We start from the raw sequence: 25,700 nt of genomic DNA on the forward strand, positions 1-25,700 counted from the left end.
AAAACACTAGATTTTGACCTCTGGAGTTAATATAGCTTTTTAAAACTCTCATTAAAAAACCCATGATTAAAATCTTTATTCCAATGAATAAAGGATAAAGACTCAAAAAGCTGTAACTTATGTCAGCAGGATAACTGTTTATTCCCTGTTCTTTAAGTAGCTGTTCAGTCTTAGAATCCGACCTGTGCTCATAGTTAAGTCCAAATAAAATACATAATCTAAGAAGAACTAATTTGTGTATGATGTGTTGGTGTGAGCACACACCAGCCACAATGTGTGTGATCAAAAGATGGTCTTATGGAGTTGGTTCTGTCCTTCCACTTTATGTGGGTTCTGGAGATTGCCAGGTTTACGTAGCAAGCACCTTTATCCACTAAGCCACACTGCCGGCCCATGCAATTTTTTCTGCTTTTTTTTTTTTTGGGGGGGGGGGTTCTCTGTAGCCCTGGCTGTCCTGGAACTCACTGTAGACTAGGCTGGCCTTGAACTCAGAGAATTCCCTGCCTCTGTGCTAGGATTAAAGGTGTGCACCACCACTGCATGGGATACTTTAAGTATTATTCTAGAGCTACTTCAAGTCAGGTGGTTAGGTCCACTCTCCTCACTGGCACTGCACACCACGAATCACAGGATAAAGTATCTGAATGCTGCTGATCTCTAGTATTTATATTGTTGCAGTTTTTACAACCAACTTTCAAATAACATGCAAATACTCTCATATTTTCATATGTATCAAAACTGTGTCAGGGCTAGTGAGATGGCTGGCAGCTAAAGGCACATCACCCAGGTTCAAACCCTAGAGGTACTACCCCCAACAGATCCCCTTTGAAGTATTTGCTAGTGCTCTCTGAGGCATGCAGGGCTCTGGTAGCTCAGACCTTAGACCTTACCTCAGAGGGCAGACTCAACAATTCAGAGAATGGAACAGAACCTGGACACCAACTGAGGTCATTTTATCAGTGACCAGCACCTACCGAGTCTCCTCTGTGCAATCTTACACTCTCCTTAAATGTGACTTGCATGCGGTACATTCCGGTGTGTTCTCTACCATGTCAGTGTTAGCTCAATGTGATATGTGTGGTATCATTATCATTAATGACACATGGCTCAGAGTAGGAAACTTTTATTCTTTAAAAGAAATTATTAGAGGAAAAAGGATAAAAACCATAGCACATGCTATTAGGAAAACACTTTTTTTCATCCGAGATGCTCCTGGCTGGATAGGCTTCTATGGTGACATGAACACCACAGGCACATTCTAGTGAGCAGTTCAAGATTCTCAAGCAGACAAGAGTCTTGAGTTAGACATTTTTATTTCTTATAATGGAGATGGTAAAGTAATTTGATTATACCTTTTCTGAGCTGATAAAGGCCACCCACCTCACTCCAGCAGACCCTCAGAGACCAGTGTGAGTAATCCCAGAAAAAGGCACTTGAGACAATTGACAAGGAGTGATACCAACGCACTGAGAGCTGGTCTGTCTTGCACAGGTCTTTACCACAGTTCGAATCGACAGTGTATTATCTCGCTCTCTCCCCCTCTATAGGTAGTACATTCTGTCTGTGTTGACATAAACAGACACATCTATGTGTATGTATAGATACCTACGGCGATACACATTTCTAGAGAGGGAAAAACCAACTGTTTAATAGTACACAAAAGTTCTAATCACTTTATTTAGAACAAAGAAGATGGGTGAACCACCGCAAAAAAGCACTTACTACACCTTTCTATGCACCAAAAAAGGGAGAGGCAGCAAAAGAAGTACCTGGATCTTCCTCAGGCTGTCAACTACTAAAATAATAAAATCCAGTATTTCAAAAGGCTTATTCCACTGCAGGGCACAGGGTAGACATTTTTGGTACTATAAATCTCATAGGCTCACACATCCATATTGCTTAGGTTGAAGAGAACGGATGAGAGGGGATTTCTTTTCACTGCTCATCTTGTTTTAGCTAGCTTGTATTATTCATCTTTGCTTGAAATAGAAACAAAGTCTTACATATCAACACTCTCAAGACGTTGACCTTCCCAAGGTATCTGTAGAGTACTCTGAAGTACTCGGAGTCTGTTATAGAAACAGGACTGCTGCATCACCCATTACCACACGTCGGAGCTGCACTGCTGACGAACCCCATCTGCATCAGAAGCAAAGGAGAGGCTTATTTCTTCCCAGGCATGGGTGTCCACACATTCTTAGGATAGGAAAAACAGTTTAGTGATGTCATTTCAAGTGTAATTAACAGCTGCAGAACGCCTTGGAACAAACAGTATTCTCTTAAGAACCAGATCCCACGCATTTCTGTTTTTTAGCTGCTGGCTCCTCAGCCTCGTTTGAGTCAAAAGTGCTTGCACAAGACTTGAGGCTGGGGTCTGCTCGCAGGCTGTCCGAGACAACAGTGAAGCCTGAGAGAAGGTATCCTCCACCTCCACTCATCAGCAATTTGGGATGACTCCGATCTGGCAAAACCTAACCAAAACAGAAAAAAAAAAAATGGACAATCTTGCCTTTCTGCATTCTTACAAACTATATCAACAATATAACAAAAATCAGAATTTAAATGAAAAATTCTCAATTTAAAACTAACTTTTAAGAAGACCACTTCTTGCCGGGCGGTGGTGGCGCACGCCTTTAATCCCAGCACTCGGGAGGCAGAGGCAGGCGGATCTCTGTGAGTTCGAGGCCAGCCTGGGCTACCAAGTGAGTTCCAGGAAAGGCGCAAAGCTACACAGAGAAACCCTGTCTCGAAAAACCAAAAAAAAAAAAGAAGACCACTTCTTCATAGCATAATGCAGAAAAAAAGTATAAAAACAAAGCAATCCAATTACTTAAACAGAACATAACTGAAGGCCTGCTTCTCTCAAACTGAATGCTAGTTTGAGAGGGAAAGACAAATGGTTTCTGTAGTAACTCTGGCTCCAGGAAGCTCATGGCCAACAACAGGGTGTGGGGTATGTGGAGAAGCAACACTGGATGGACACTTCCCTGCAGTTAACCCAACATGGGCTCTTCTCACTTGTTACCTTTGCAACATGAAAAGGCAATGTTCCTTTGGACTCAGCAGCATCCTTACTGTGGTAGGAATGAATGCCAACCAGCAGGATGGGCACACAGTAACACAGAAGTGTCCCCCTCCGACCTCCCTTCCTGAAGGAACTGGCTATGAGGCATTCAGGCAGCAAAAGCTCTCCAGTTGCTGTGACTTTGGGATCTGCTGCAGGGACCATACTGAGACCAAACTGAGCCCAGGCACAAGAGCAGACCACTCTGCTCAGTCCAGCAGGCCCTTGCATGGGTAGTCTTTACTCCCAGCTCCCCACTGAGACTTTCTCAGAGTATTTATGCAGGCTGTCCCCTTCTTCTTTTGTAAGTTATAACCCACATAATTCCATTTCCTCTCTTTCTCTATGTTTTTAAAGGCCCCTTTGCCCTAATAAATCTGTTATGGAATGCTGTGGGATGGTCTGTATGTCAAATGCTCTGACTGGTCAATAAACAAAACACTGATTGGCCAGTGGCCAGGCAGGAAGTATAGGCGGGACTAACAGAGAGGAGAAAGGAGGGAACAGGAAGACAGAGGGAGACACTGCCAGCCGCCGCCATGATAAGAAGCATGTGAAGACGCCGGTAAGCCACGAGCCACATGGCAAGGTATAGATTTATGGGAATGGATTAATTTAAGATAATAAGAACAGTTAGCAAGAAGCCTGCCACAGCCATACAGTTTGTAAGCAATATAAGTCTCTGTGTTTACTTGGTCAGGTCTGAGTGGCTGTGGGACCGGTGGGTGATAGAGATTTGTCCTGACTGTGGGCAAGGCAGGAAAACTCTAGCTACAATGGAACTTCTACCTTGGCATATATCTGCTTGAGGATGTGGCTCAGTGGCAGAATACTTGCCCAGCATGCCCAAGATCCTGGTTCTGATATCTAACGCTGCCAGAGAGGGGGTAGCTGAGGGAGGGAATGAACATAAATATATCTTAGAGGATGTGTCTGGAATAACATACCCCCCACCAGTAAATCACGAACTGGCTAGGAAGATGTTGCAACAGAGGACAAGGTCACTTATCTCTAATTTTAGTTACCCACCTCTATAGATAGCAAGGTCTTGAGGGTAGTATAACTAGTTATTTGCATTTTAAATACTTCTGGACTAGCTGGGCATGGTGGAGAATGCTTTTTGGGAGGCAGAGACAGGTGGATCTCTGTGAGTTCCAGGCCAGTCTGGTCTACAACGGGAGTTCCAGGACATCTGGGGCTACACAGAGAAACCCTGTCTCGAAAAAAACAAAACCCCAACAACAACAACAAATCCAACCCCCCACCTCCCTCTGGACTAGGGCTACAGAATAGTGCACCTGGACAGGAAAAGAAGGCCAGGAAACCAGGGTACTTTCTCTGAGTGACAGGCAGACATTTCCATCATTGCCACTGTGAACAGTGGCTCTTTTGAACATCCTGTAGTACTGTGCAGGGAAGCAGCAACTCTGGAACCTGGGGTGAGTGAGGATGCTTACCTGGTAATTCCTAAGCCAGGTTTCAGACAGTCTCAGGTTGATGACCCCTCCCCTCTCCCGAAGTTTTGTGTAGCATTCCAACAAAGGCTAGGGCAAAAACAGAATCCTGTTAGACATTTCCTGAACTACAATGGGGGATCAAAATTCAGATGTAGGAATTCTGTCTATTTTGTCTCAGCATTACCTCTTTATACTGACAGTAGACCACAAACGGCCTTGATGGGGCCACAAAGTCTAGCAAAGACAGCAGCAGTGGAGTGGGGTGGAAACGACTGGCCACGATCAAACTGCAAGGAAAACAGAGAGAATGGTCCTCTGCACTCTCCAAATGGAGCATGAGTTTTAAGTGTATTTAAAATGATCCCATACTACTAGGAACGGTGGTGCATGGCTAAAATCCTAACACTCAGGCCCAGGCGGGATTGAACTACACAGGGAGTAGGCCAGCATGACTATACAAGCGCAACACTCTAGAAACTCAGAGCAGAATGAGATCCTGAGCTACTGATTCCTAGGAAACCGGGTTATTAGTGTTTGGGCTGCCTGGCAGCTCTATGTAGGAGACTCTTGTGCTTTTGCTTTTATATTATCTGGAAGCAAATCCAACACTATACTTCTGAATCCACCTCCCACCGACAGAGGTATTCTTTTTCTTTAAAGACGTATTTTTTAGTGTGTGTGTGTCTGCAGAGGAGTGTCAGATCCCCAGAACTAGTTATATACACTGTGAGCTGCCGACACGGGTGCTGGTTACTGAACACCAGTTCTCTGTAAGAGCACAGGCACTCTTTTTTTATTTCATTAGCTTGTTTGTAGCCAGTGTTATAGTCATCTTAATGTCCCACCCTGCACCTAACAGGACCATTCAGCCCTGTCTGACAGTCATTGCTCAATGTCCAGGTTTCTTTGAAACTATCACATTAGTACCACCAACTCCCCCTCTGCTAGACTTGGCCTTTCTCTAAAAACAACCAACCACTTATTTCTATCAGCCTTAAAATAAAAGTTTTGATAAGTTACCAAATTGTTTTTTAAAATTATGAATGTGTTTGCCTACATGTAGGTATGTATATGAGTGTGCAGGTGTCCAAGGAGGCCATCGGTGTTGGATCTCCCCCAAACTGGAATTACAGGCAGCTAGGAGTCACTGGGCAGGTGCTGGGAGCCTAACTCTGGTTCTTTGTAAGAGCAGTGTGTGCTCTTAAGCCTTGAACCATCTCCCCAGCTGAGACCCAGTCTTTCTCAGTAACAACAACAACAACAACAACAACAACAACAAAAGACAAAACAACCTAAAGAAAATCTCCACCTCATTTCCCACTAGAATCAGGGCAGGCCGTGGGAAGAAACTGCTGATGCATTCTAAGCAGAATGCAGCAGCACCAAGAAGTGCTCCACAGCCTTCATCAACATACCCATCTGCATTTCTTTCTCCCAGCAGAGCAGCCGCCTCTAAATGTCTTTTCTTCTGCTCCTCTTGTCGTCTTTGCTTTTCCTGAATCTGAACAGCAAGAAACCAACGCACTGAGGTCACTCAGCCAGGCTTACAAAAATGCTGTCCTATCAGAGCAGAGCAGTGGTATTTAGCAGAAAACAGAGATGGGGTGGTTTATAAGGAAGGTGAGGATACCCAAGGAAGCCTATACTCAAATGTCAATCCTCAAGTTACCCGGGCACTGCTGAAGCTGCTGCTCAAGTCACCCAGATGTGTACAAACACCCGTTCCCCCAGTTGTTTTTCACAGCTATCATCTGGGGACCTAACGTTCCCAGGCTAACCCAAACCTCACAACCTAAATGACTCACTGAGGCTCTGAGGCTATCACAAGGATAATGACTGTTGCCATTCTTACATAATCTCTTTTGCTTCCTTTGTCTTTAGGCTCCTTATTCTCTGGGTCCTGGGGAACAATTTCCATTGCTCTCTGTTCCTCTGGGTTGTTTTCTGGGCCTTCTGCCATGCAGTCCTCATCGGCTTGTTCAGATATCTGTTTTTCCCCATGTTCACCATTACTTTCTTCGACCGGAGTGCTGGCCTTAGGCTCTGAGGACAGCATCTCAGCAGAAAATGTTCCATTTAGAAGACTGTTTACTTTGTTGAGGGGGAATTCATAAAGACCATGGAGGAAAGACTTGGGAAATCCAAAACAAGCTGTTGCTGCCCGTACAGGTCCATCTCCAGGGTACAGCTGAATAATGGAGCCAAAACCTGAACAGACAAAAAAATGGAAGGAATCTAGACTGCAAAGCCCAAGTCCTTACATAATTAACTCCTGAGATATCATTAACTCCTGAGTCTTTTCCCGTCTAGAGGGTGAAGAATGCTACAGCCCATGTGAAGGTTCCCTGAACACTATGAATATTCCATTCCCCACAGAGAGAATATAATTCCCGAGCACACAGGGAGTCGTGAAGAAGCCTATCTCCTCAGGACACTATGGGAGTCGTTCAGAGGTGACATCATTTGGGACTATTTGCTTTCTCCTTGTTCATCATTCAGAGAGAGTGGATGCAAGCTAATCTTCTACAGAGTCAGGGAAACCACAGGTCAGCTTGTGTATTCCAAGACAGAATACCTTCTGAGAAGCTTCCCTACAGCCCCTCAGTGCCTGACAACACAGTCAATCATTAGCTAGATGCAGTTCCAGAATCATCCCCATAGACACCAAAGCGGAAAAGGTCGTCATCACAGGACACCAACACAACCTTAGTGGAGAGAAATGGACCACACAGGAAGGTTCTGGGACAGGAGCCACAGAGGTCTACTGAGGTCACTTCACTATTCTTAAAGAAACTCAATCTGGTTTTCTAACTTTCAATTTTTGGACTTTTCCTCTCACATCAGGGTAGTTTACTGAGTTTGAAAACACCAAGACTTACCTCCCATTCGCTCCATCATGGCACCTAGCACCAAGCCTGAACAAGTTTCCATGACAATCATCTTATTGCCAGCACGGATATTTCCCAATGTCAACATCTGGGCTAGTGTATCATATCTCATGTGGCTAAGGAAAAAAGGGATGAGCCACTTACTTTCAGTTAAGTAAAGCCTGACATTTAATAACAGTTTTTCTAGGTGTTTAATAAAAATTATGTTGATAAGATTATTGTTTGCTTGAGGCGACAGTAAAGGACTTACAATTTATGAGGAAGGAGGACACTTTATGCAGGTGAGCAAGCTTTTCATTTTACTTAAAATCATGACTCTCTTAAAGACATATTTCCCCCAATTATACTTTTGAAAGGAAACAAAGCGTACTTAATTTTTCCAGGTTCTCTTGCATAATACATAATTGAAAGAATACGGGTAGATGGCTTCAGAATAGTAACAATGGCTTCATATCTAGGGGAATTAAAAGCAGAATAGCAATTTAAAACATCTTATTTTTAGTAATATTTACATAGGAAATAGAAAAGATGTACTATTTTTAACCATTTCAAACAAGACAACTTACTTTTTCTTCTTCTTTTTAATATATTTATCTTGGGCAAATTCTGTTTTGTCTCGGAATGTTGTACTATTTTCAATTAGCTGCTGAACTATTTCCTGTAAGAAAAGGAACAAGCAGATTTCCTGAAGATTCCCCATCTTACCAAGCACTCAAAGGTCTCATCTCCAGTCCCTCCTCCACGAAGTCTGAGCGGGTCAACTGCATTTCTACACTCTATTTAGGATTGCAATAAACACATTACAAACTCTATTTAGATTAGTTTTTTTCTGGTGTTGGGGATGGAACCCAGGGCCTCGTTCACACAACTCCTTTAAACCAAGCCAAAGGAAGAGAGAGATCCAAGAAAGGGAGATGAGAGATGAAGATCAGCCAAAACTGAAACAAACGAGCTGTTAACTTCTCTCCCCCTAACTCCTGTGCTGCCGCCACTCAGTCTATTATCCCGTGCACAAGAAACAAAACCCTCACGTGCTAGACTGCACACACACTTTAACCGACACTCCAGTTTCCCTCATTAAAAACAAACCTGTGACACACACACAAAGGGAAGGAATCCTTTTTACCTCTCCTTTAATGCCCTTGTCTTTCAGAGCTTTTATATCATCTTGAGTAAGTTTCTGGGACTTTCCATCATCAACTATATTTCGATTATCAGTGCCCGCTTCTTTAGTCTCTAAGGAAAGAAATTGCTCTATGATAATTTTGATATAAAACTATTATTAAAATGACATTTTAATCTCTTAATTTTATGTCTATTTGTGTATGTGTGTGTGGGCTCACACATGGCATGGTGCATGTTGGCTGAGGACATGGTTCTCCCCTTCCACCATGTAGGTCTCAGGAGTCAAACTGAACTCAGGGTGTCAGACGTGGTAACAGGTACTTTACCTACTAGGCCATCTTGCTTGCCCTGATTTAAAACTATTTTGTAGTGCTTTCTAAAAAAATAAAATAAAATAATTTTTTAAAGAGCTGGGCATGGTAGCACAGACCTTTATTCCCAATACTAGGGAAGCAGAGGTAGGAGGATCTCTGTGAGTTCAAGGCCAGCCTGGTCTACATCTCAGGGACAGCCAGGGCTATGTAGAGAGACTCTGTCTCAAAAACTTAAAAAAAAAAAAAAAAAAGAAAAAAGAAAATGTTTTATGTGTATAGTGTTGGGTCCTCTAAAAGAGCAAATGCTTATACCTGCTGAGCCATCTCGCTAGCTCCTCAAAGTTTCTTTTTGAGGTAAGTTCTCGTGTAGCATAGGCTGGCCTCAAACTAACTATATAGCTAAATATGAACTTGAACTCTGATCCTCCGACCTCCATCTCTCAGGTACTTCAACTGCTTGCTCACGGAGTGCTGCAGATGAGCCTGGGCCTTGTGTACACTAGGTAAATGCACTACCAACTGTGCTACATGCCTGCACCTGCAATTTTTCTTTTCCTAAGTTCCTATCCACACCCAGCCCATCAGCTCCTCAAGTCTGGCCTTAGTTTTTTAGGATCACCTCGTTTTTTGCTAAGTTTCCTAGAGAGCATCCGAATTGAATGGAAGTCTGCCTAGCTAACTGTAGACTGTCCATCTCATACATCCAAAGTGGGGTACCTGAAGCAGGCTCTTCCTTCTTCTTCTTGAGCTGAAGACTTCCTCCATTGCTCACTTCAAATGTTGACCCATAACTATGGCCAATGGCATTATCCAGGTAGAACCACTGTTTTTCAAAAGTTACTTTTCTGAGGAAGAAAAAGCAACCAATCAATTGGCTTCTTTTGCATCCATGCTAAACCAGGTGTACTCATTCTAGTTTACTGTAGAAAGTTCTCATGATAAAGAGTGAACGACACTACTTCTGTGTACAAACCTGACAAATGAACTACAGAGAACCAGGATGGGCAGAGACACAAACATTCATAAAGAAGCTAGGAGAACACTGGCTTTCAGAAGAAAAAAGAGATCTCTTTTACAGGGCACAGATCTGACTGCGTTTTGCTTAACTTCACAGATTCTGCAGATCTCAACATGGGTATGACTGCCAAGATTCCCAGGCCACGAGGATGCATTGTGACACCTCACACCACTTACACTAGAAAATCCCCAACAAAATAATCACTGAGATGACAACAATTTTTAAAACTCCTTGGCCTCTAACTGGCTATTGTACTAGAAAAGTGGCAAATCCAAATTTGCCTGTATTAGAAAAAAAACCCTGTATTAGAAATAACCATTATTGACAATCTCCACATTTGAATGGACTGAACACTGATGATGTACTGCTGAGGGCTGGGCATTAGGCTTTCCTACCACTCAGATCTGTACTTACTGAACTTCAAAGGAGAGTACACAACAAAATCCCCTTCCCTTCAAAGAAAGAAAACGAACACCTGGTGAGTAATCACTAGATGTTGAGTAGTATGTGTACCCTTTTCATCTCACAGTAACCTGGGATGCCTTTTTCCAGGCCTTCCAGAAATCAGAGGCCCTAGGAAACTAGACTGTTCAAGATTCAGTTACCTGGTATAATCGTACACAGTTTTCCAACATGTAGGAGACAGAGGTAGAAAGACGCTCTAAATTTCAGGCCACAGTGGCCTTAGCTAGTGCTGGAGCATGCTTCTCTGAATTGCTACATTCCCTCCAAATTCAAATATTCCCTCTAGGAGGGAAGGAGACACCAGCCTCAGGGGGCAAGCAAAAGGTCACATATCTTGAGAACAAAATCTTGGAAGATTCTTGAGGGTCTGCTGCCCAACAACATACAAAGGAGTACACAGTTGCTGGGTAGGGTGTGTGGGGGACGACAATGCTCACCAGTCAGGTTGCTGAGAGAAGTTCAACTTTGGAGCTGTTCTACAGCTTCAGGGTTGCAGGGTTCTGGGAGTAGTCACCAATCAGTGTTGAGTGGCCTTTCTGGTGATGCAGCTGCTTTTGAACTATCTCTGTGTCCTTGTAAATAACCCCCTACCCATACTCCTGCTAGTAACTCCAATAAAAACTCACTGGCTCACCAAACTGGACACTGATGCAGTCATTAATTTGGTCTGTTGTGGGTTCCCTTTCTGGGATGAACTAATGTGTGTGTGCAGCGACTCCTCAGAAGTATGTCACATAACACACAATGACACCTGTTTGTGTTCCCCAAAATATTGTGCACCCTAATAAACTTATCTGGGGTCAGAAAACAGAACAGCCACTATATATAAAGGCCAGAAAATGGTGACACACACGCCGTTAATCCTAGCATTCCAAAGGTAGAGATCTGTCTGGATTTCTGTAAGTTCAAGGACACACTGGAAACAGCCAGGCATGGTACAAGAGCCTTTGATCCCAGGAAGTGATGGCAGAAACCAGAAAGGTATATAAGGTGTGAAAACCAGGAACTAGGGCTGGTTAAGTTTTTAGGTTTTTGAGCAGCACAGTTCAGCTGAGAGGCATCCAGTCTGAGGAAACAGGATGAGCTGAGGAACTGTTGAGGTGAGGAAGCTGTGGCTTGTTCTGCTTCTCTGATCTTCCAGCATTCACCCCAATACCTGGTTTGTTTCACTAATAAGACCTGTTAAGATTCATGCTACACCTGTTGTGTGTGCTTGTGCGAGGAGCTAAAGCTGGGGGATCCGTACAGGTCTGCAGTTTTTTTCTATATCACCCAGCACTGTTGACCCTAACAAAAGCTTTGTACCTAAGGAAGCTTCGCAGTCCAGGTGCACACACAGAATTCTGAGTTCCAGGACTTGTCCTGTCCTGGTGAATTCTGTTTGTGCCCCAGCTCACACCTCTCTCATTTTCTCTTTGTTCCTAGAGGTTCACAGAATGCACATCCCACTACTGATAGTTCCTACATGTGTCTTCTTTTGGGCTCTCTATCCTGCCACATCTTTGTGTATCACACCCTTTAAAAAAACTGTATCTACCTTTATTGTGTGTAGGGGGGGTGGGGGCGGGAGGGGGGGTGTACACGTATGTGTGTTTGGGGACCATAGCGTGCATGTGGAAGTCAGAAGATGAACTCAGGTGCTAGTTCTCTCCCTCTATCTTTTTTTGAGGCATGTTCTCTCTTTGTTCACTGGTGCACAGGTCAGGCCAGCTGGCTCTCAGACCTCTAGGGCTTCTCCTGTCTCTGCCTCCATCTTGCTGTAGGAAAGCTGGAATTACAGATATGTACCACCACCTGTCATGCTTATGTGGTGACAGCTTTGCCCACTGGGCCATCTCCCAGCCTCATTCATCAAATGTCACTTGAACCATATGACTCTCGAAGTGCTTCCGACAGAGACAATTCTTATTCTTTTTGCTGGATTTCCAATAACCAATGTGTAACACTCAAAACATTTGCTCAGCTCAGGCCAGAGCCGAGTACCCTCTTAAGCACCTTGGTGCTAATGAGACATTGTCGCTGGGCTAATTTATGCCTCTGCCAGCCTATCTTCTGTGCAAAGGCAGGAAGGTATGTACTCAAACTTCCTGGCCTGGAAGCTCAGTGGGGAAACTGTGGGAGGCAATGCGGTACATAAGTGAGCTGTGTTTCCTGGGAAGGACTAAGATGTGAAGAAAGCTGGGAATGCTGTAGTGACAGGGAGTCTGGTTGGAACGCAGCTGAATTCAGCAGCTCATTTCCTAAACCAAATACAAATGACCACCATGACTCTGTCAAGAAGAGGGGTAGATAAAAAGAGCTTCCAAATAACTTCTGAAGAGCACTTTTTAGGGGACTGGAGAAATCAGTAAGCAGTTGAGAGCAGTTACTGCTCTTCCAGAGGACCTGACTTTGGTTCCCAGCACCCACGCTGGGTAAACCACAATCAGCTATAACTCCAATTCCAGAAAATCCGAAGTTTCTGGCTTCTGAGGGCACCCGAATTCATTCATTCATTCATTCATTCATTCATACACACACACACACACACACACACACACACACACACACACACACACACACAAACAGGAGACAAGGTTTCTACAATCAGCTCTAATGCCAATTCCAGGAAATCCAAAGTTTCTGGCCTCTGAGGGCACCTGATGTCAGAGAGAGAGAGAGAGAGAGAGAGAGAGAGAGAGAGAGAGAGAGAGAGAGAGAAATTTCTCTGTGTATCCCTGGCTATCCCAGAACTTGCTCTGTAGATCACACTGGCCTCGAACTCACAGAGATCCGCTGCCTCTGCCTCTTGGGTGCTGGGATTAAAGATGTGCGCCACCACTGGCCAAAAAAAATAGTGCTAAAGAGTACTTTTTAGGAACTAAATGTCAGGTGATAATGGTGCTTGCCTGCAGAGGCAGGTGGATCTCTGTGAGTTCAAGCCCACCCTGGTCTACAGAGTGAGTTCCAGGACAGCCAGGACTGTTTCACAGAGAAACCCTGTCTCCAACAAACAAACAAACACCCTAAAGATACTGTCTGTCTTCAGAATCTAATCAATATTTATATGTATAATTCAGTTATCATTTGGCTCAAAAGGGCCTTTTGGGAAATGTTATCATTTTTACTATTTTCTAAAGAGAAAATATTTTACTGTTTAAAATAACCCTGGACTTTTGAATTATAACCTGTTTTTATGTACACACACACACACACACACACACACACACACACACACACACACAAAAGATACTGTCTGTCTCACTGGTAATGGAAAGAACTGTACAGGGACATTCAAATAGCTGTATCTGAACATGAAGCAAACTGAGCATAGTGTAGCAGACCTGTAATCCCACCCCGTGGGAGGCAGAAAAGTGTTGGAAGAAAAATATGGTTCAGCTGGCGGCTATCAGCACAGATGTGCACAGGGGGCGTGCTCATCAAAATATGTGCCTGCAACCTAAGAGCTTTGCTGCACTAAGTTATACTGCAGCTAAAAAGTTTGAATTCTAAATTGCCAGTTTCTAAAACCTATGTACTTGGAAGCAGGCAAAGAATTTCAAATTTAAAATTCTGAAAAGGAAAAATGAAACACTGCCTTCAAGAACACAAATATACGGCAGCAATGAGGATGGTTGTGAGATTTCTCTCATTTCAATCACCAAGATAAAATCTCATCAGTGGAGAATTTTAAAATGCTCAAAAGAGGGTGCAGATATTGATTCTGGACTAGAATGAACACCCCATCCCTCTGATTTTTTTGTTCTTTATCAAAGTGTGCTTGTGCCAAGAAAGGTTGGCTACCAACTGGCTTGATGCATTGGACACTGCGGCCTGTCTAACTGGTTTTATTTTCTTGAGACAGGGTCTCATTTGTTGGCCAGGCTAGCCTCAGACTCTCCAAACATGACCCTGAACTTCTGATCCTCCTTTCCTCCACCTCCCAACTACTGGGATTACAGGCCTGCACCAACATGGTTCATTTATGTAGTGCTGGGAACCACACCTAGGGCTTGGAGCACGACAGACAGCACCCTAGCAACAGAGCTACATCCCCAGCCCTTAGCATCGTTACTGTTTCCGGCTTCATTTCAAACACCAGTCTATGGTTTGAATCAAACAGTGGCAAAAATAATCCACGTGAAGTGAGCATTAGAAGGGGTTCCAAACCTCACGAAACCCAGTTTTCTGACCCACAGAAAGTTGTTCTCCTGACCTTGCATGATTTACTTCTTTTCAAGGAGTTTTACAGGAATGGCAGTGTGACTCAGTGGCAGAGCCCTTGTCTAGTATGCCCAGAGCCTCAGCACGGCAACAATCCAGCAAATAACAAAGCAGTATTATAAGTTCAAAAGAAAACTTCACTGTACCAAAGTAATCTAAACAGCCCAATAAATTCTAACCACCAATAAGCTATCAGGATTCAGTAAGTTAACCAGCTGTCAGAAAGGCAACTAGCCCAATTATGAGCTCTGAGCTCTTGAGTGAACTGCTTGGGAACAATTCGATTTTCCTGGACTCTTAATACCTTGATGTAAAATGAAGGGCCCACAGTAATTGCACTCAGTAGGAATTTGCCTTTTCTTACTCCTAGTAGACAGATTTTCCCACTGGGGTCGAGAGAAGAGGCCTGCCTACCCGAAAGCCAGACTAGGTGTAGGGGATCTTTTTTCTTTTTTCCCTTCCTCCTCTCTGTTATGGAGGAAGTCGAATTTATGGGGAAGGTGGGGATGAGAGTGAGACATAATGAAGAGATCTCAACGTGAAAGGTTGGAGAAGTTCTGTAATAGAAAAGACCCTAAGAAACTAAGGAGGCGGGAATACCATGAATGGAATTCCTGGGAAGGAAATCCGGCGCTGAAGGTAGAAGATTGGGGGATAGAAATGTAGAGGCGAGTGCTGTAGGATGAGAAAGGGGCAAAGGAGATCCTATAGGCCAAGGATGGGAAAGGGTCCCAGTGGGAAAAGACCTCTGTGACAGAAGACCTGAGTGGTGGCAACAACGGCTGGGGGGTGGGGGTGGGGGAGCCGGATTCACAGAACCAAGAATGGGACTCTGGAAGGGATGATTATCTAGGTGGTGGTGCGCGCCACCCAAGGCCAGTAACTTGACTCACTTTCTCCGCTGGACTTGCACGGCTTTGAACACATCTTCCCGCTTCAGCACCACGAAGTCGCCGTCATGGATGCAGTGGTCCCCGGGATGCGGATGCGGGGGCTGTGGGGGCGGCTGCTCCGCTGATGCCTCCATGGACGCCAGGCCGTATCCAAGCTCCGGCCCCGCTCCGGCCGCCAGCAGCACCACACACAACCAAGAAGAACCGGCCCCTGCGCCGGCACCGCCCCCACGTGCTGCGCGCCGCTTCCGCTTTCCGGTCCCGGCCTCAGGGCGGCTTCCGGGAGCCTCGCAACTTCCGTCGATCTGAACTCTTTGATTGGCTACACGTCGTCCCGCCCGCCCGTTGCGTGGCTTCCTGGAGCGTCATAGACGCGCCAAAAAAGAACTCCGGAGGAACTCGGAGTTTAGCTTGCGGAGTCGCGCTCGGTTTTCCCCGCCCTCCTTCTCGCGTTCCGCGGCGTCGCGGCGCCCCGGGCGCGATCTGGGAGGACCCGAGGACTCCCGCAGTTAGGACGACGGGACGAGAATGAAGTCAGGGATTGTGGGTGCTGCTTCCTCAAGCTTACGTCCCTAAATACTTGTCGGAATTGCCACCTTTCTCAGTATGTTGTCCTGTTGGGTCGATGTGGAACGTAGTGTTGCGATGGAATGTCTCATCTTGAGGGTCTTGAAGACTTGAGTTTTTAATCTCAGTGCTATTACAAACAAGTTTAATTTTATGAGTTTGCTTATTTGCGAACGATTTATTAACTAAATCCTTTTAAGATTATCGTAAGCTCTCCTAATGAATTTCACTGCAGTGTATGAATATATCATTAGTAGTTTGTATCAATGGGATAGGAATTTTTAGGTGGAATTGTTTTCTTTTAGAACGGTTTTAGAACAGTTTGCCACAGAAAATAATACAATGAAGATCGAGTTATGATATTTCCCTAGTATCATACAGGTAAGGATTATGTTCACCTAGTATGGCCTAATAATAGCCTCCGACATTGCAGACAGGTTCAAGTTACTGTCTTTATTTATTTCTTGGGTTCTTTGAAAACTGATGCTGAATAACTCCTGTAGTGTACCTTAAATTGTGATGGGGATTAAAAGAATAACTACACAGTACATAAGGTTTATACTGTAGCATGGAACTTTGTAAGCTTATGTGCTAGTCTCAAACACAGTATATTAATTTCCCCCTTTTTACTACGTTAATCCATTTTAGGGGTGCTATTTACTTTTAGAAGACATGAGTGGTGCATACAGAGGGAGAGGTTTTGGACGGGGAAGATTCCAAAACTGGAAAAGAGGAAGAGGTGGTGGAAACTTCTCAGGAAGCTGGAGAGAAAGAGAACACAGAGCTGACCCCAGTAAAGCTGCAGGGAAGCACACTTCTGGTAAGTGCATTGAATGATCAGTTTGTTGTCTCTCATGAAAGAAACAGCTCAAGGGCCAGTAGATGGCTGAGTAGATAAGGGTGCCTGCCACCAAGCCTGATGACCCTCAGTTAGATCCCAAGGAATCCACATGATGGAAGGAGAGAACTGACCCCTTCAAGCTGTCATATGACCTCCCCATGTACACAATGGCATGTGTGAGCCCACGCATGGACACAGACTACACACACATAACAAATGTTAAAAAAAAAAATTCATGCCTTGTAGACAGCAGGATATAGTTCTTATTGAAATATCCAATTTAGAATCTATTAATAGACTTGTAGAAGGAGACACTGTAGAAGTGGGGGAAACAGTGCTTTGCTTTTTACTAACATAATATTCTACTTTTTCAGAACAAACTTCACAACCTTTTCTTCTACAGTCAACGTTGGACCAGTTTATACCGTATAAGGGCTGGAAGCTTTACTTCTCTGAAGGTAGAGTTAAAGAGTTGAAAAGTACCATGAATTATATATTCATCTCTGCATACTACAATTCATGTTACCATGATTCGGTTGAATATCTGATATGTGCCTTTTGCTCTCCCAAACATTTGTTCAGAGCATTATTTTTATACATGTATCAGGAAAGCAGAAACTTGTGAGTGTTTCAAAAAAGGATTTAGTACAAAGAATTAGCTATGTATATGGAAGACTCAAAGCAGAAAGGGAACACTGAGGTGACCTCCCAGAAAGTGGTGAGTTCCAGACACAGCAGTCTGATCCCTATGGCTAGGGGAGAGCAAAAATCAAAGACATTCCAAGGTTGTCAGGAGTTGGGCTTTCAAAGGTGGAGACACGGCAGAGGTGCCGCTTTAATCTCAGGGCACCCTCCCAAGCTGTGCGTTAGGGTTTTGGAAGGCATCCTACTTTGTGCTCAGAACACAGATGCATGAAGCTGGTTGTTCCTAGTAACTGAGGACTCATTAGACGTTGCTTGGAACTATAACTGTCCTGTGCAGCAGCAGAGATGCTGAAAAGAACTGGAACAAGGCTGGAGAGGTGGCTCAGAAGTTAAGTATGCTTGCTGTTCTTCTAGAGGGCCTGAGCTTGGTTCTCAGAAGGAAGCTTGCTCTGAAACCCTCTCTTGGCCTCTGAGACACCTGTACATGTGACATACACAGACATACACTTAACACAAACATACACATAAAAGTCAGTCTTTTAAAAAAAAATGAATAAAAATAAGAATAGTTTCTTTCAGACTTCTTGCCACCTTCCAGTCCTTACAGTGTGTCCAGTTGGCTGAACCTAAAGGTTGTCTGGGAACTTCGGCACAAATGTCAGTCAGTGTCACAGCAGGAAACAGAGTAATAGGCTCCAACCAAGAGTTAGATGTCACTTGAGGTTTGTGTAGAAAAGAATACCATCTACTATCAGACATGTTTGTGAACTATTGAGATGTTGCTCTTATGGTATCTACATGTTCATTATATCTCTTATGAAGTGTGGGTTTTGTTCTTGTTTTTATTTATGGCTATGTTTTTCCCCTCTAGTATACTATATTGCTTGCTGTCAACTTTCAGTATTCATTCTGTGAATGAATTCTTTCTTCCCCTCCCTATTAACTTGATAGATGTGTTTCACAGGAGATCCTTTATTCCTTTAGGATACATTGACCACCAACATTTTCATTATTGTCCTAACGATTAGCCCAGAGCACAGAGTGACCTTTAGCTTACTAAAGATGGAATTTAAGGGATACCTTCCTTAAAACTGAACAGCTACATTTCACTAGACTGAAGTGGCATTACAGTTTTGAGATTACAATTAAGCATTGGTCTGTCTCCAGATCTTCGGAAATAATTTGACAAGTGGCTGTATGAACAAGTAGAATTTACTTTGCAAAGATAGTGATATGTTTAGCTCCATTCATGTATATGGCTTTGCATTTATTATAATGTTTAATTTAAGTGTATTGTATAAGTTATTTGAATTGTTATACCCTTTGAGGAGTCTAAGACTCAGTAGAAAGTTTCTCAGATATTTGGACTTTTATAGATATTTTAGGTTATTCAGACATCAGGTTTTTATTTTTTTTTATTTTTTTAAGAATCTCAAGTATTCATTCATACCAGTATTTATCCAAATGTACAGTGCGATCTAAGTAAGGGGAGAAAGTGTATGGTGTTTCTAGGGGTGTGTCTCAAGAAATACAAATGCTTCCATGTGTGATTATTGGTGCTGATGCTGTGTTTGTTGGCTTAGTTTACAGTAATAGCTCTCCTTGTATTGAGAAGATTCAAGCATTTGAGAAATTTTTCACAAGGCATATCGACTTTTATGATAAGGTGAGTGCTGTCTACAACAACACGGACAGTCTATCTCTATGTGACAGCTAACTGGACAGGATGTTTGAGGTGCTAGTGAGCATGAGCACGGGAGTTGGATGGGTGTCGCTTAGAGCCTGGCTCTACCACTTACCAGCAGTGTGGACCCAAGTGAATTACATTCTCTCCATTTTAGCTTTCTCGTCCTTGGAGATATTACTATAAATACCAATTTCAAAAGTTTGTTAAGTATGTATGTAAAAATATTTACAGTATTACAGCTATGTAATAAAACTTAGAATTATTACTGTTTGATTATTTTATGCTTTCTCAAAGTGCATACTAAATGGTCAGCTATGGTCATTGACTCAGAAAAGCAATTGTTATATTTAGATTTTAATCTTTTATAGGATGAAATAGAAAGGAAGGGGAGCATTTTGGTGGATTTTAAAGAACTGACAAAAGATGATGAACTAACTAACTTGATACCAGATATAGAAAATGCACTAAGAGATACCCCTGAGAAAACCTTGGCGTGTATGGGCCTGGCAATACATCAGGTAAGTTTGGCCAACGTTTTAAATGGAGATACCATAGTGCCAGTCCTTTTTAAAAGGTTCTTAGGTTTTACTAACAGAAGAACAGGGTAGAACTTAAGGATTGCAGACTTCCCCAAGAGATAACAAGGCCAGCCCACATACAGTTTACTCGAATCACTTAATCTTACTAAAGATACAGAAGTCATACTTCCTTTGTGAGGAGGCCTCTGATTTAATATGAAATACCAAACAAGCATGGTGTCCGGAACTTGGAGCGAAAGGACTGCCCTAAGGTGGAGTTTCTTTGGCATCAGGGAAATCACTTATTTCCCTGCGGGTCCCATGGGTAAACCGGAAGTAATGGTTGTTCTGTGCTTGGATCAGTTTTTCTCAGGGACAGGACACAGCACCTGAAAGCACCCACAGAAGTGCTTCAGGGTCAGGGAGCAGACCCGGGACAGGCACAGATAAGTGCTGGGTGCCTTCAGAGGCGGGGCAGAATGGGCAAGCTCAGGGGAGGGTGTGGGCTTATGAGGGCTCTTAGAGGGGTACGTAGAACCTGGACACGGCGGGGGAGGTCAGGACATGCAGCTGCAGTGGACACATCATCACAGTTGTGCGCACTGCTGGGAGCCCTGCACGGTAACCTTGTCTCTGACCTCAGACTCATCCAGTCTGTTATTTCTCTAGCCAGGCAACCACGGCACCTCTTTATCTCTAACATGCTCTTAATCACAATTCCTTTCCATCCTTCCTGCTCTGGCTTGGGCTGAGGCATGGCCTACAGAAACTTTTTTAGTGGAACCCAGTGGGTAATGGCTTTGAGGGCTGTTATCTTATGTGTATGAGTGTTTTCCCCACATATATGTGTATATTGTGTGTGATTAGTGCCCAAAGAGGTCAGAAAAGGGCATTAGTTCCTCTAGAACTGGACTTATGGATGGTTCCGAGCCACCATGTGGGTGCTGGGAACTGAACCTCAGTCCTTTGCAAGAACAGCAACTGTTTTTTAACTGCTAAGCCATCTCTCCAGCCCCTGCTGTAAGGACTTTAATGTTAAGTTTATTTGGGACAGAAGGTAGGGATGCTGAAGTTTTCCAGTACAGGTGCAAGAAGATCCCAGATAAAACAATCTGCTGCAGAATAACGAATTATCGGTCTTTTAACCTACCATCACACTACTGTTTATTTTTTTCTGAGTTGTTCATGAACTTTGGGCTATCTATGAGAATTCTGCTTAAAGAATATTTACTTTTCAATTGTCGACTAAGGTATTAACCAAGGACCTTGAACGGCATGCCGCAGAATTACAAGCTCAAGAGGGATTGTCTAATGATGGAGAAACAATGGTAAATGTGCCACATATTTTTGCAAGGTGAGAAACTTGATGCTATTTTTTTTCTTAATTTTTTTGATTATTTTACAAACAAATGGGTTTCATTGTGAAATATTTATACATACATATATCATTATTTTGTTTTTACTTTCTTCCCATCCCCCACTGGCCTCACTTATTTCCCCTCTCAGCCTTTGCCAGGACCCCTTCCTCCCCTTAAGTAGTCCCCACCTGTGAAACCGAGGCAGGCTTGTCTCTGTACAGAGTCGTTTTATGTCCCACCAGCTGGCTCCCTGATAACCACACGGAGACTTGTTATTAATCATGAAAGCTTGGCTGATCGCTTAGGCTTGTTTTTAGCTAGCTCTTATAACTTAAATTAACCCATTTCTATTCATCTGTGGGCTGCCCCAAGGCTCATTTGCCTCATTTACATACTGTCCATCCTGCTTTCCTGCTGCTTCCTTGGGACTCTGCCCTTCTTCCCAGCATCCTCTGTGTCTGGAAATCCTGCCTAGCTATTGGCCATTCAGCTCTTTATTAAACCAGCCAGAGTGACACTTCTTCACAGTGTACAAAACCACAACAAAACAAAGCAAAAAAATAAAAAGAGAGAGAAATGGAAAAAAAATGAAAAAAGTTAGAAACCCCAAAGTCAGTTTATCTATAGAGTTTTCCTTTTGGAATTATTTTTCCTTCTTTTTTTGTTTGTTTGGTTTTTTGTTTTGTTTTGTTTGTTTGTTTGTTTATGTGTTTTGGTTTGGTTTGGTTTTGGTTTTTCAAAACAGAGTTTCTCTGTTAGCCCTGGCTGTTCTGGTACTCACTCTGTAGACCAGGCTGGCCTCGAGCTCAGAGATCCACCTGCCACTGACTCCTGGGTTCTGGTATTAAAATCGAGAGCCTCTACAGCGGCTTCCCTTTTCTTCTTTAATTATCTCCCTCTCACTTTTTCCCTAGATGGCAACATATGGGATTTAGCATTTTTCATTTTTAATAACATTTAACTTGTGAGATTTCTGGGACGAATTCTGTGGCTGCTCCCAAAGAAACTTGTGAAAACAACTCTTTCTGTTCATTGTAAGTTTAGATAGGCACATTCTTGTTTTATTTTTAGAGTGTACAACTACGAGCCCTTAACACACCTCAAGAACATCCGGGCAAACTGCTATGGAAAGTACATCTCCATAAGAGGGACCGTGGTCCGTGTCGGGAACATAAAGCCTCTTTGCACCAAGATGGCTTTTCGTTGTGCTGCATGTGGAGAGATTCAGAGTTTCCCTCTTCCAGATGGGAAATACAATCTTCCTACAAAGGTGATATGTCCTTTAACTGGCTTTACCTTCGATCTTCTTTAAGAAGGCACATCAGTTTACAGAACATTTCCTGTGTCTTTGAACAGAGCTGTCACAGAGCACATGGCCTTACATTTAGAGCTCAGACCCACAGGACTTTATTATTTCTCATGATTTCTTGGTTTAAAGGCTGGGAAGAACCCTCATCTGGGTAATTCTGCCTCTGTGTCTCTGGAGTTGCCATCATTTGATGGCAAGAGCTGGTAAAGTGAGGTATCCTGGCTGAGCACCTTTCTTATGGGCTGGTTTTGGCTTTTCACACATATGAGGGCAGTTCAGAGCTTGTCATCTGCTCATCGCTGCTGATGGCTGTTGTGGAAAGAGATCAGTTGGTAGGCAGAATACTGCCTTTCGTAAGCCAGCCTTGCAAATCATGCTCTGTCACTCTGTCACAGTCAGTGGAGTCAGTCACAGACTGCCCCGATTCCAGGGGAGGAAACTGACTCCTGCTCCCCATAAGGGAGTTAATACTGTTGCGTAACTGCTACAATGCCTTAAGTTTATAAATGCATCTTCAGCTTCAAACACCCAAAAAGTGACTTCAGAAGACTTGAACACAGTCTGCATATACAATGAGAATTACTAGTTAGGTGACTATAACCCTGCAATGCAAAGGGGGCTGGAGAAGAGCTGAGGTTCATGAAGGTCCTTAACAAAGACTTTTCAAAAGGAGAAGACTGGGTCAAAGCATGTAGACTGAAGGAGAAGGGGCAGTCAGGGAGCCCAGGCCTGGGAGAGTTCCTGGGCATAGAGGAAGGAATAGGTACATGATATGGAGCTAATGGGGAGCTTTGGCTACTCACAGCAAAGAGTAAGTACAGAAAATGAGAAGGGTCAGCTAGAGGACCAAGAATGACATCTGAAGATTATAACAAGAAGTGGGTGAGATTGTAACTTAGTACCTAAGATGTGGTCACGGCTTACAGAAGCTGGGTGTCAATCTTGTGTTGCAGTGTCCTGTGCCCGCATGTCGAGGGAAGTCATTTGCTCCTTTGCGCAGCTCGCCCCTCACAGTCACAACGGACTGGCAGTTGATCAAGTAAGCACTCAGAACAGGAAGTAAAGAGGAGTTCTCATTCTGCTGAGAAAATCTGTGGTTTTATCATATGTATCGTGGCATCTGATCTGCAAACAGTGCTTATTTGATGAGCCTGTGTTTTAAAATGATAATTATCTCTTTGAAATTGATTGGTTACTCGGTTCTAGAAAGGATGCAGCTATTATATCCCATAGCTACTGAGAAGTGGTTCATTTTGTGTTTAAATGTTGTGACTCATTTCATATTCCATGATGGACTGATTAATATTGAAGTTTTAGATAATCACTTGAAAGTGGGCTGTTTTATGATATGTTCTCATTTTCTTTTCAGCATTTTATACCATTTGCTGTTAGCTTATTTTGCTTTGTTTGTTTTGCAAGTAAGACATTATTTCTATATTTTCAAAGAAGATTTATTTTTATTTATGTGTAATATGTCTACATGAATTTATGTCACGACTGTGTGAGTGCCCGAGGAGGTCAGAGGAGGGACATCAGAAGCCAGAAGATTGAACCCCCTGGGGCTGTAGTTACAGGCGGTTCATGAGTGTTGGGAACTGAACCCGGGTTCCCCAGGTAGAGCAGTAAGTGCTCTTAACCACTGAGCTGTCTCTCTAGGCTCCTCATTTATGTATTTTTCATCTAGTCATTCCAGGGTTTTTGATCATATGTCCGTTACACTCCCCGCCCCCCCCCCCCCCCCCACACACACAGTCTGACAGCTCTCAAGTCTCGGGTTACTTTCCTACTGTGAGTGGGAGGTCCGATGCCGTTCCGGCTCTCATTCCCCTTAGGGTGCTGGACTCCCCGCCCCTTTTGTCATCTCTTCATTTGTGCGGTTAGGAAGACATTTTGTCTTCATACCCCCTGACACTTTTTGTCCCAAGTTGTCTTCAGCTGTCCAGTGTACCATCCACTACCTTCTGGACTTCCAGTCAGATGCGTCCTTTCCATTACCCATCGCCTTGTGTTTGCCTTACCCTTCCAGTTCTCTGCGTGCTTTCCAAATTGAGTTGGCTCTTTGTTGTATCATTTCTAGAAATGTTTGCTTTTTATGTGCGTGGTTGTTATTGTGTTGAGACCAATTTTGTAACCCTTATGTAACCTTGTACCCACAATTCTGTCTTAGCCTCTTGAGTACTGGGGTTATAGACACACACCACCCTGACTTACCCTGGTGATTTTAACTTTGTGATCTCATGCTTGTCCTCCCTCTGTTCCCATCTCAGAACACTTTTTATTTTTATTTTATGACATACTCTTAGACTTCTGTTTTTATTTTCTCTTCCTTGAATTATTGCCATTTCAGAGATCAGGTGAGAAATTGTTTGGAGAGGTGGGATTGTCTCTGCTGCTCTCTGTGGGTTGGATTTCTTCCACCTTGGGCCTTCTTCCTGAGTAAGATGGGAGTTCTGGTTATTCTGAGTGTTCTTGAATTGGTTCGAGTGTCTTAATGCTGAACTGAGGAGGCTTTATTCTGGAGTTGAGATAGCGTCGGGACATCTGAGCTCCCCTCTTAGAAGGAATTTGCCCATTTCTGTAGGCTAGTGCTCTGCTGCCTGATGGTAAATTCTCATTCTTTCCCTGCCTGATTGCCCACTCCTTCCAAAGAAATTCTAACCACTTACTTCTGTACTGTCTCTTGCTGCCCACCCCCAACTTTGAGAAGCTCTTGGGGCTCTGCCGGGAACCTAGGTTGCCACTTCTCTGTCCTCTTGTGAGCTTTGTCGGTGCGGTCTGGACGTCACCATGCTTCATCCATCACTACTGTACGGTTTGCTCTCTTCAGAACTTTCACCAATGTCTCACTTGTTGACGCCACTTTTACATGCTCCACACTTGTCTTCACTTCTGTGGTGAGTCTTACTTGTTGGATTCTTGAGGGATGCTAGGGAAATGAATGTGTATGTTCCTTCTGCCCTCCTGAATCGGAACTGCTGAAGTAATTTTTGAAATGCCATTGAACTCCTTAAAAACCAGCCTGCCTTTGTATAGAACAGCAGTGTACAGATCCTGGAAAGTCACTGTGTTGAAGAGACAACTGAACGTAAGATGTGTCCTAACTGAAAACTGTTGAATGCCTTAGGATACAGGAGCTGATGTCTGACGCCCAGAGAGAAGCGGGCCGGATCCCTCGAACAATAGAGTGTGAACTTGTTCACGATCTTGTAGATAGTTGTGTCCCAGGAGATACAGTGACTATCACTGGAATTGTCAAAGTCTCAAATACCGAAGAAGGTATGTTGTAACTTTCTTCATGACTGTTTCTCACCAGTGGTATGTTAGATGTTAGCTTTTTTCTCTGTGTAA

The 25,700-nt window shown here is 43.5% G+C and overlaps 2 protein-coding genes across 5 annotated transcripts in view; one reads left to right on the plus strand and one right to left on the minus strand.

The window, feature by feature from the left end:
• Nucleotides 1–1,107: 1,107 nt before the first annotated feature.
• On the minus strand, nucleotides 1,108–15,690 carry Trmt6 (tRNA methyltransferase 6 non-catalytic subunit). 3 transcript variants are annotated; one of them, XM_006983975.4, is made up of 11 exons: nucleotides 15,428–15,690; nucleotides 9,566–9,693; nucleotides 8,536–8,645; nucleotides 7,976–8,067; nucleotides 7,780–7,863; nucleotides 7,401–7,525; nucleotides 6,374–6,729; nucleotides 5,937–6,022; nucleotides 4,706–4,808; nucleotides 4,522–4,608; nucleotides 1,108–2,471 (listed from the first exon to the last, which is right to left on the minus strand). In XM_006983975.4, exons 1-11 carry the CDS (start codon nucleotides 15,559–15,561, stop codon nucleotides 2,280–2,282), a joined length of 1,497 nt encoding a protein of 498 aa, XP_006984037.1. In that variant the 5' UTR covers nucleotides 15,562–15,690; the 3' UTR covers nucleotides 1,108–2,279. The 3 variants fall into 3 exon arrangements, with proteins under 3 accessions (XP_006984037.1, XP_042132226.1, XP_042132224.1); XM_042276292.2 differs by having other exon boundaries at nucleotides 7,660–7,863; nucleotides 15,428–15,645; XM_042276290.1 differs by lacking the exon at nucleotides 8,536–8,645 and having other exon boundaries at nucleotides 15,428–15,566.
• A 97-nt stretch (nucleotides 15,691–15,787) lies between these two features.
• Nucleotides 15,788–25,700, plus strand: part of Mcm8 (minichromosome maintenance 8 homologous recombination repair factor) — a 28,616-nt gene continuing 18,703 nt past the window's right edge. The window contains exons 1-9 of one of the 2 annotated variants that reach the window (XM_006983974.4): nucleotides 15,788–16,031; nucleotides 16,643–16,814; nucleotides 17,210–17,293; nucleotides 19,064–19,146; nucleotides 19,536–19,685; nucleotides 20,936–21,039; nucleotides 22,115–22,313; nucleotides 23,306–23,391; nucleotides 25,477–25,628. In XM_006983974.4, the coding sequence (XP_006984036.1) occupies nucleotides 16,667–16,814; nucleotides 17,210–17,293; nucleotides 19,064–19,146; nucleotides 19,536–19,685; nucleotides 20,936–21,039; nucleotides 22,115–22,313; nucleotides 23,306–23,391; nucleotides 25,477–25,628 (1,006 nt within the window). In that variant the 5' untranslated portion in view covers nucleotides 15,788–16,031; nucleotides 16,643–16,666. The remainder of the gene's footprint in view (nucleotides 16,032–16,642; nucleotides 16,815–17,209; nucleotides 17,294–19,063; nucleotides 19,147–19,535; nucleotides 19,686–20,935; nucleotides 21,040–22,114; nucleotides 22,314–23,305; nucleotides 23,392–25,476; nucleotides 25,629–25,700) is intronic. The other variant, XM_076570702.1, reaches the window with a different exon arrangement.

Source organism: Peromyscus maniculatus, chromosome 4 (genome assembly GCF_049852395.1).
Source record: "Peromyscus maniculatus bairdii isolate BWxNUB_F1_BW_parent chromosome 4, HU_Pman_BW_mat_3.1, whole genome shotgun sequence".
NCBI classification, from domain to species: Eukaryota; Metazoa; Chordata; class Mammalia; order Rodentia; family Cricetidae; genus Peromyscus; species Peromyscus maniculatus.

What these genes read in the sequence shown, in the direction of transcription:
- Trmt6 (XM_006983975.4), bottom strand. Translation starts at nt 15,561, where the DNA reads ATGGAGGCATCAGCGGAGCAGCCGCCCCCACAGCCCCCGCATCCGCAT. An exon ending in ATTAAAAAGAAGAAGAAAAA is followed by an intron (nt 7,864 to 7,975) that starts GTAAGTTGTCTT and finishes TAATTCCCCTAG; the next exon opens with ATATGAAGCCATTGTTACTA. An exon ending in CATGATGGAGCGAATGGGAG is followed by an intron (nt 6,730 to 7,400) that starts GTAAGTCTTGGT and finishes TTGTCTGTTCAG; the next exon opens with GTTTTGGCTCCATTATTCAG.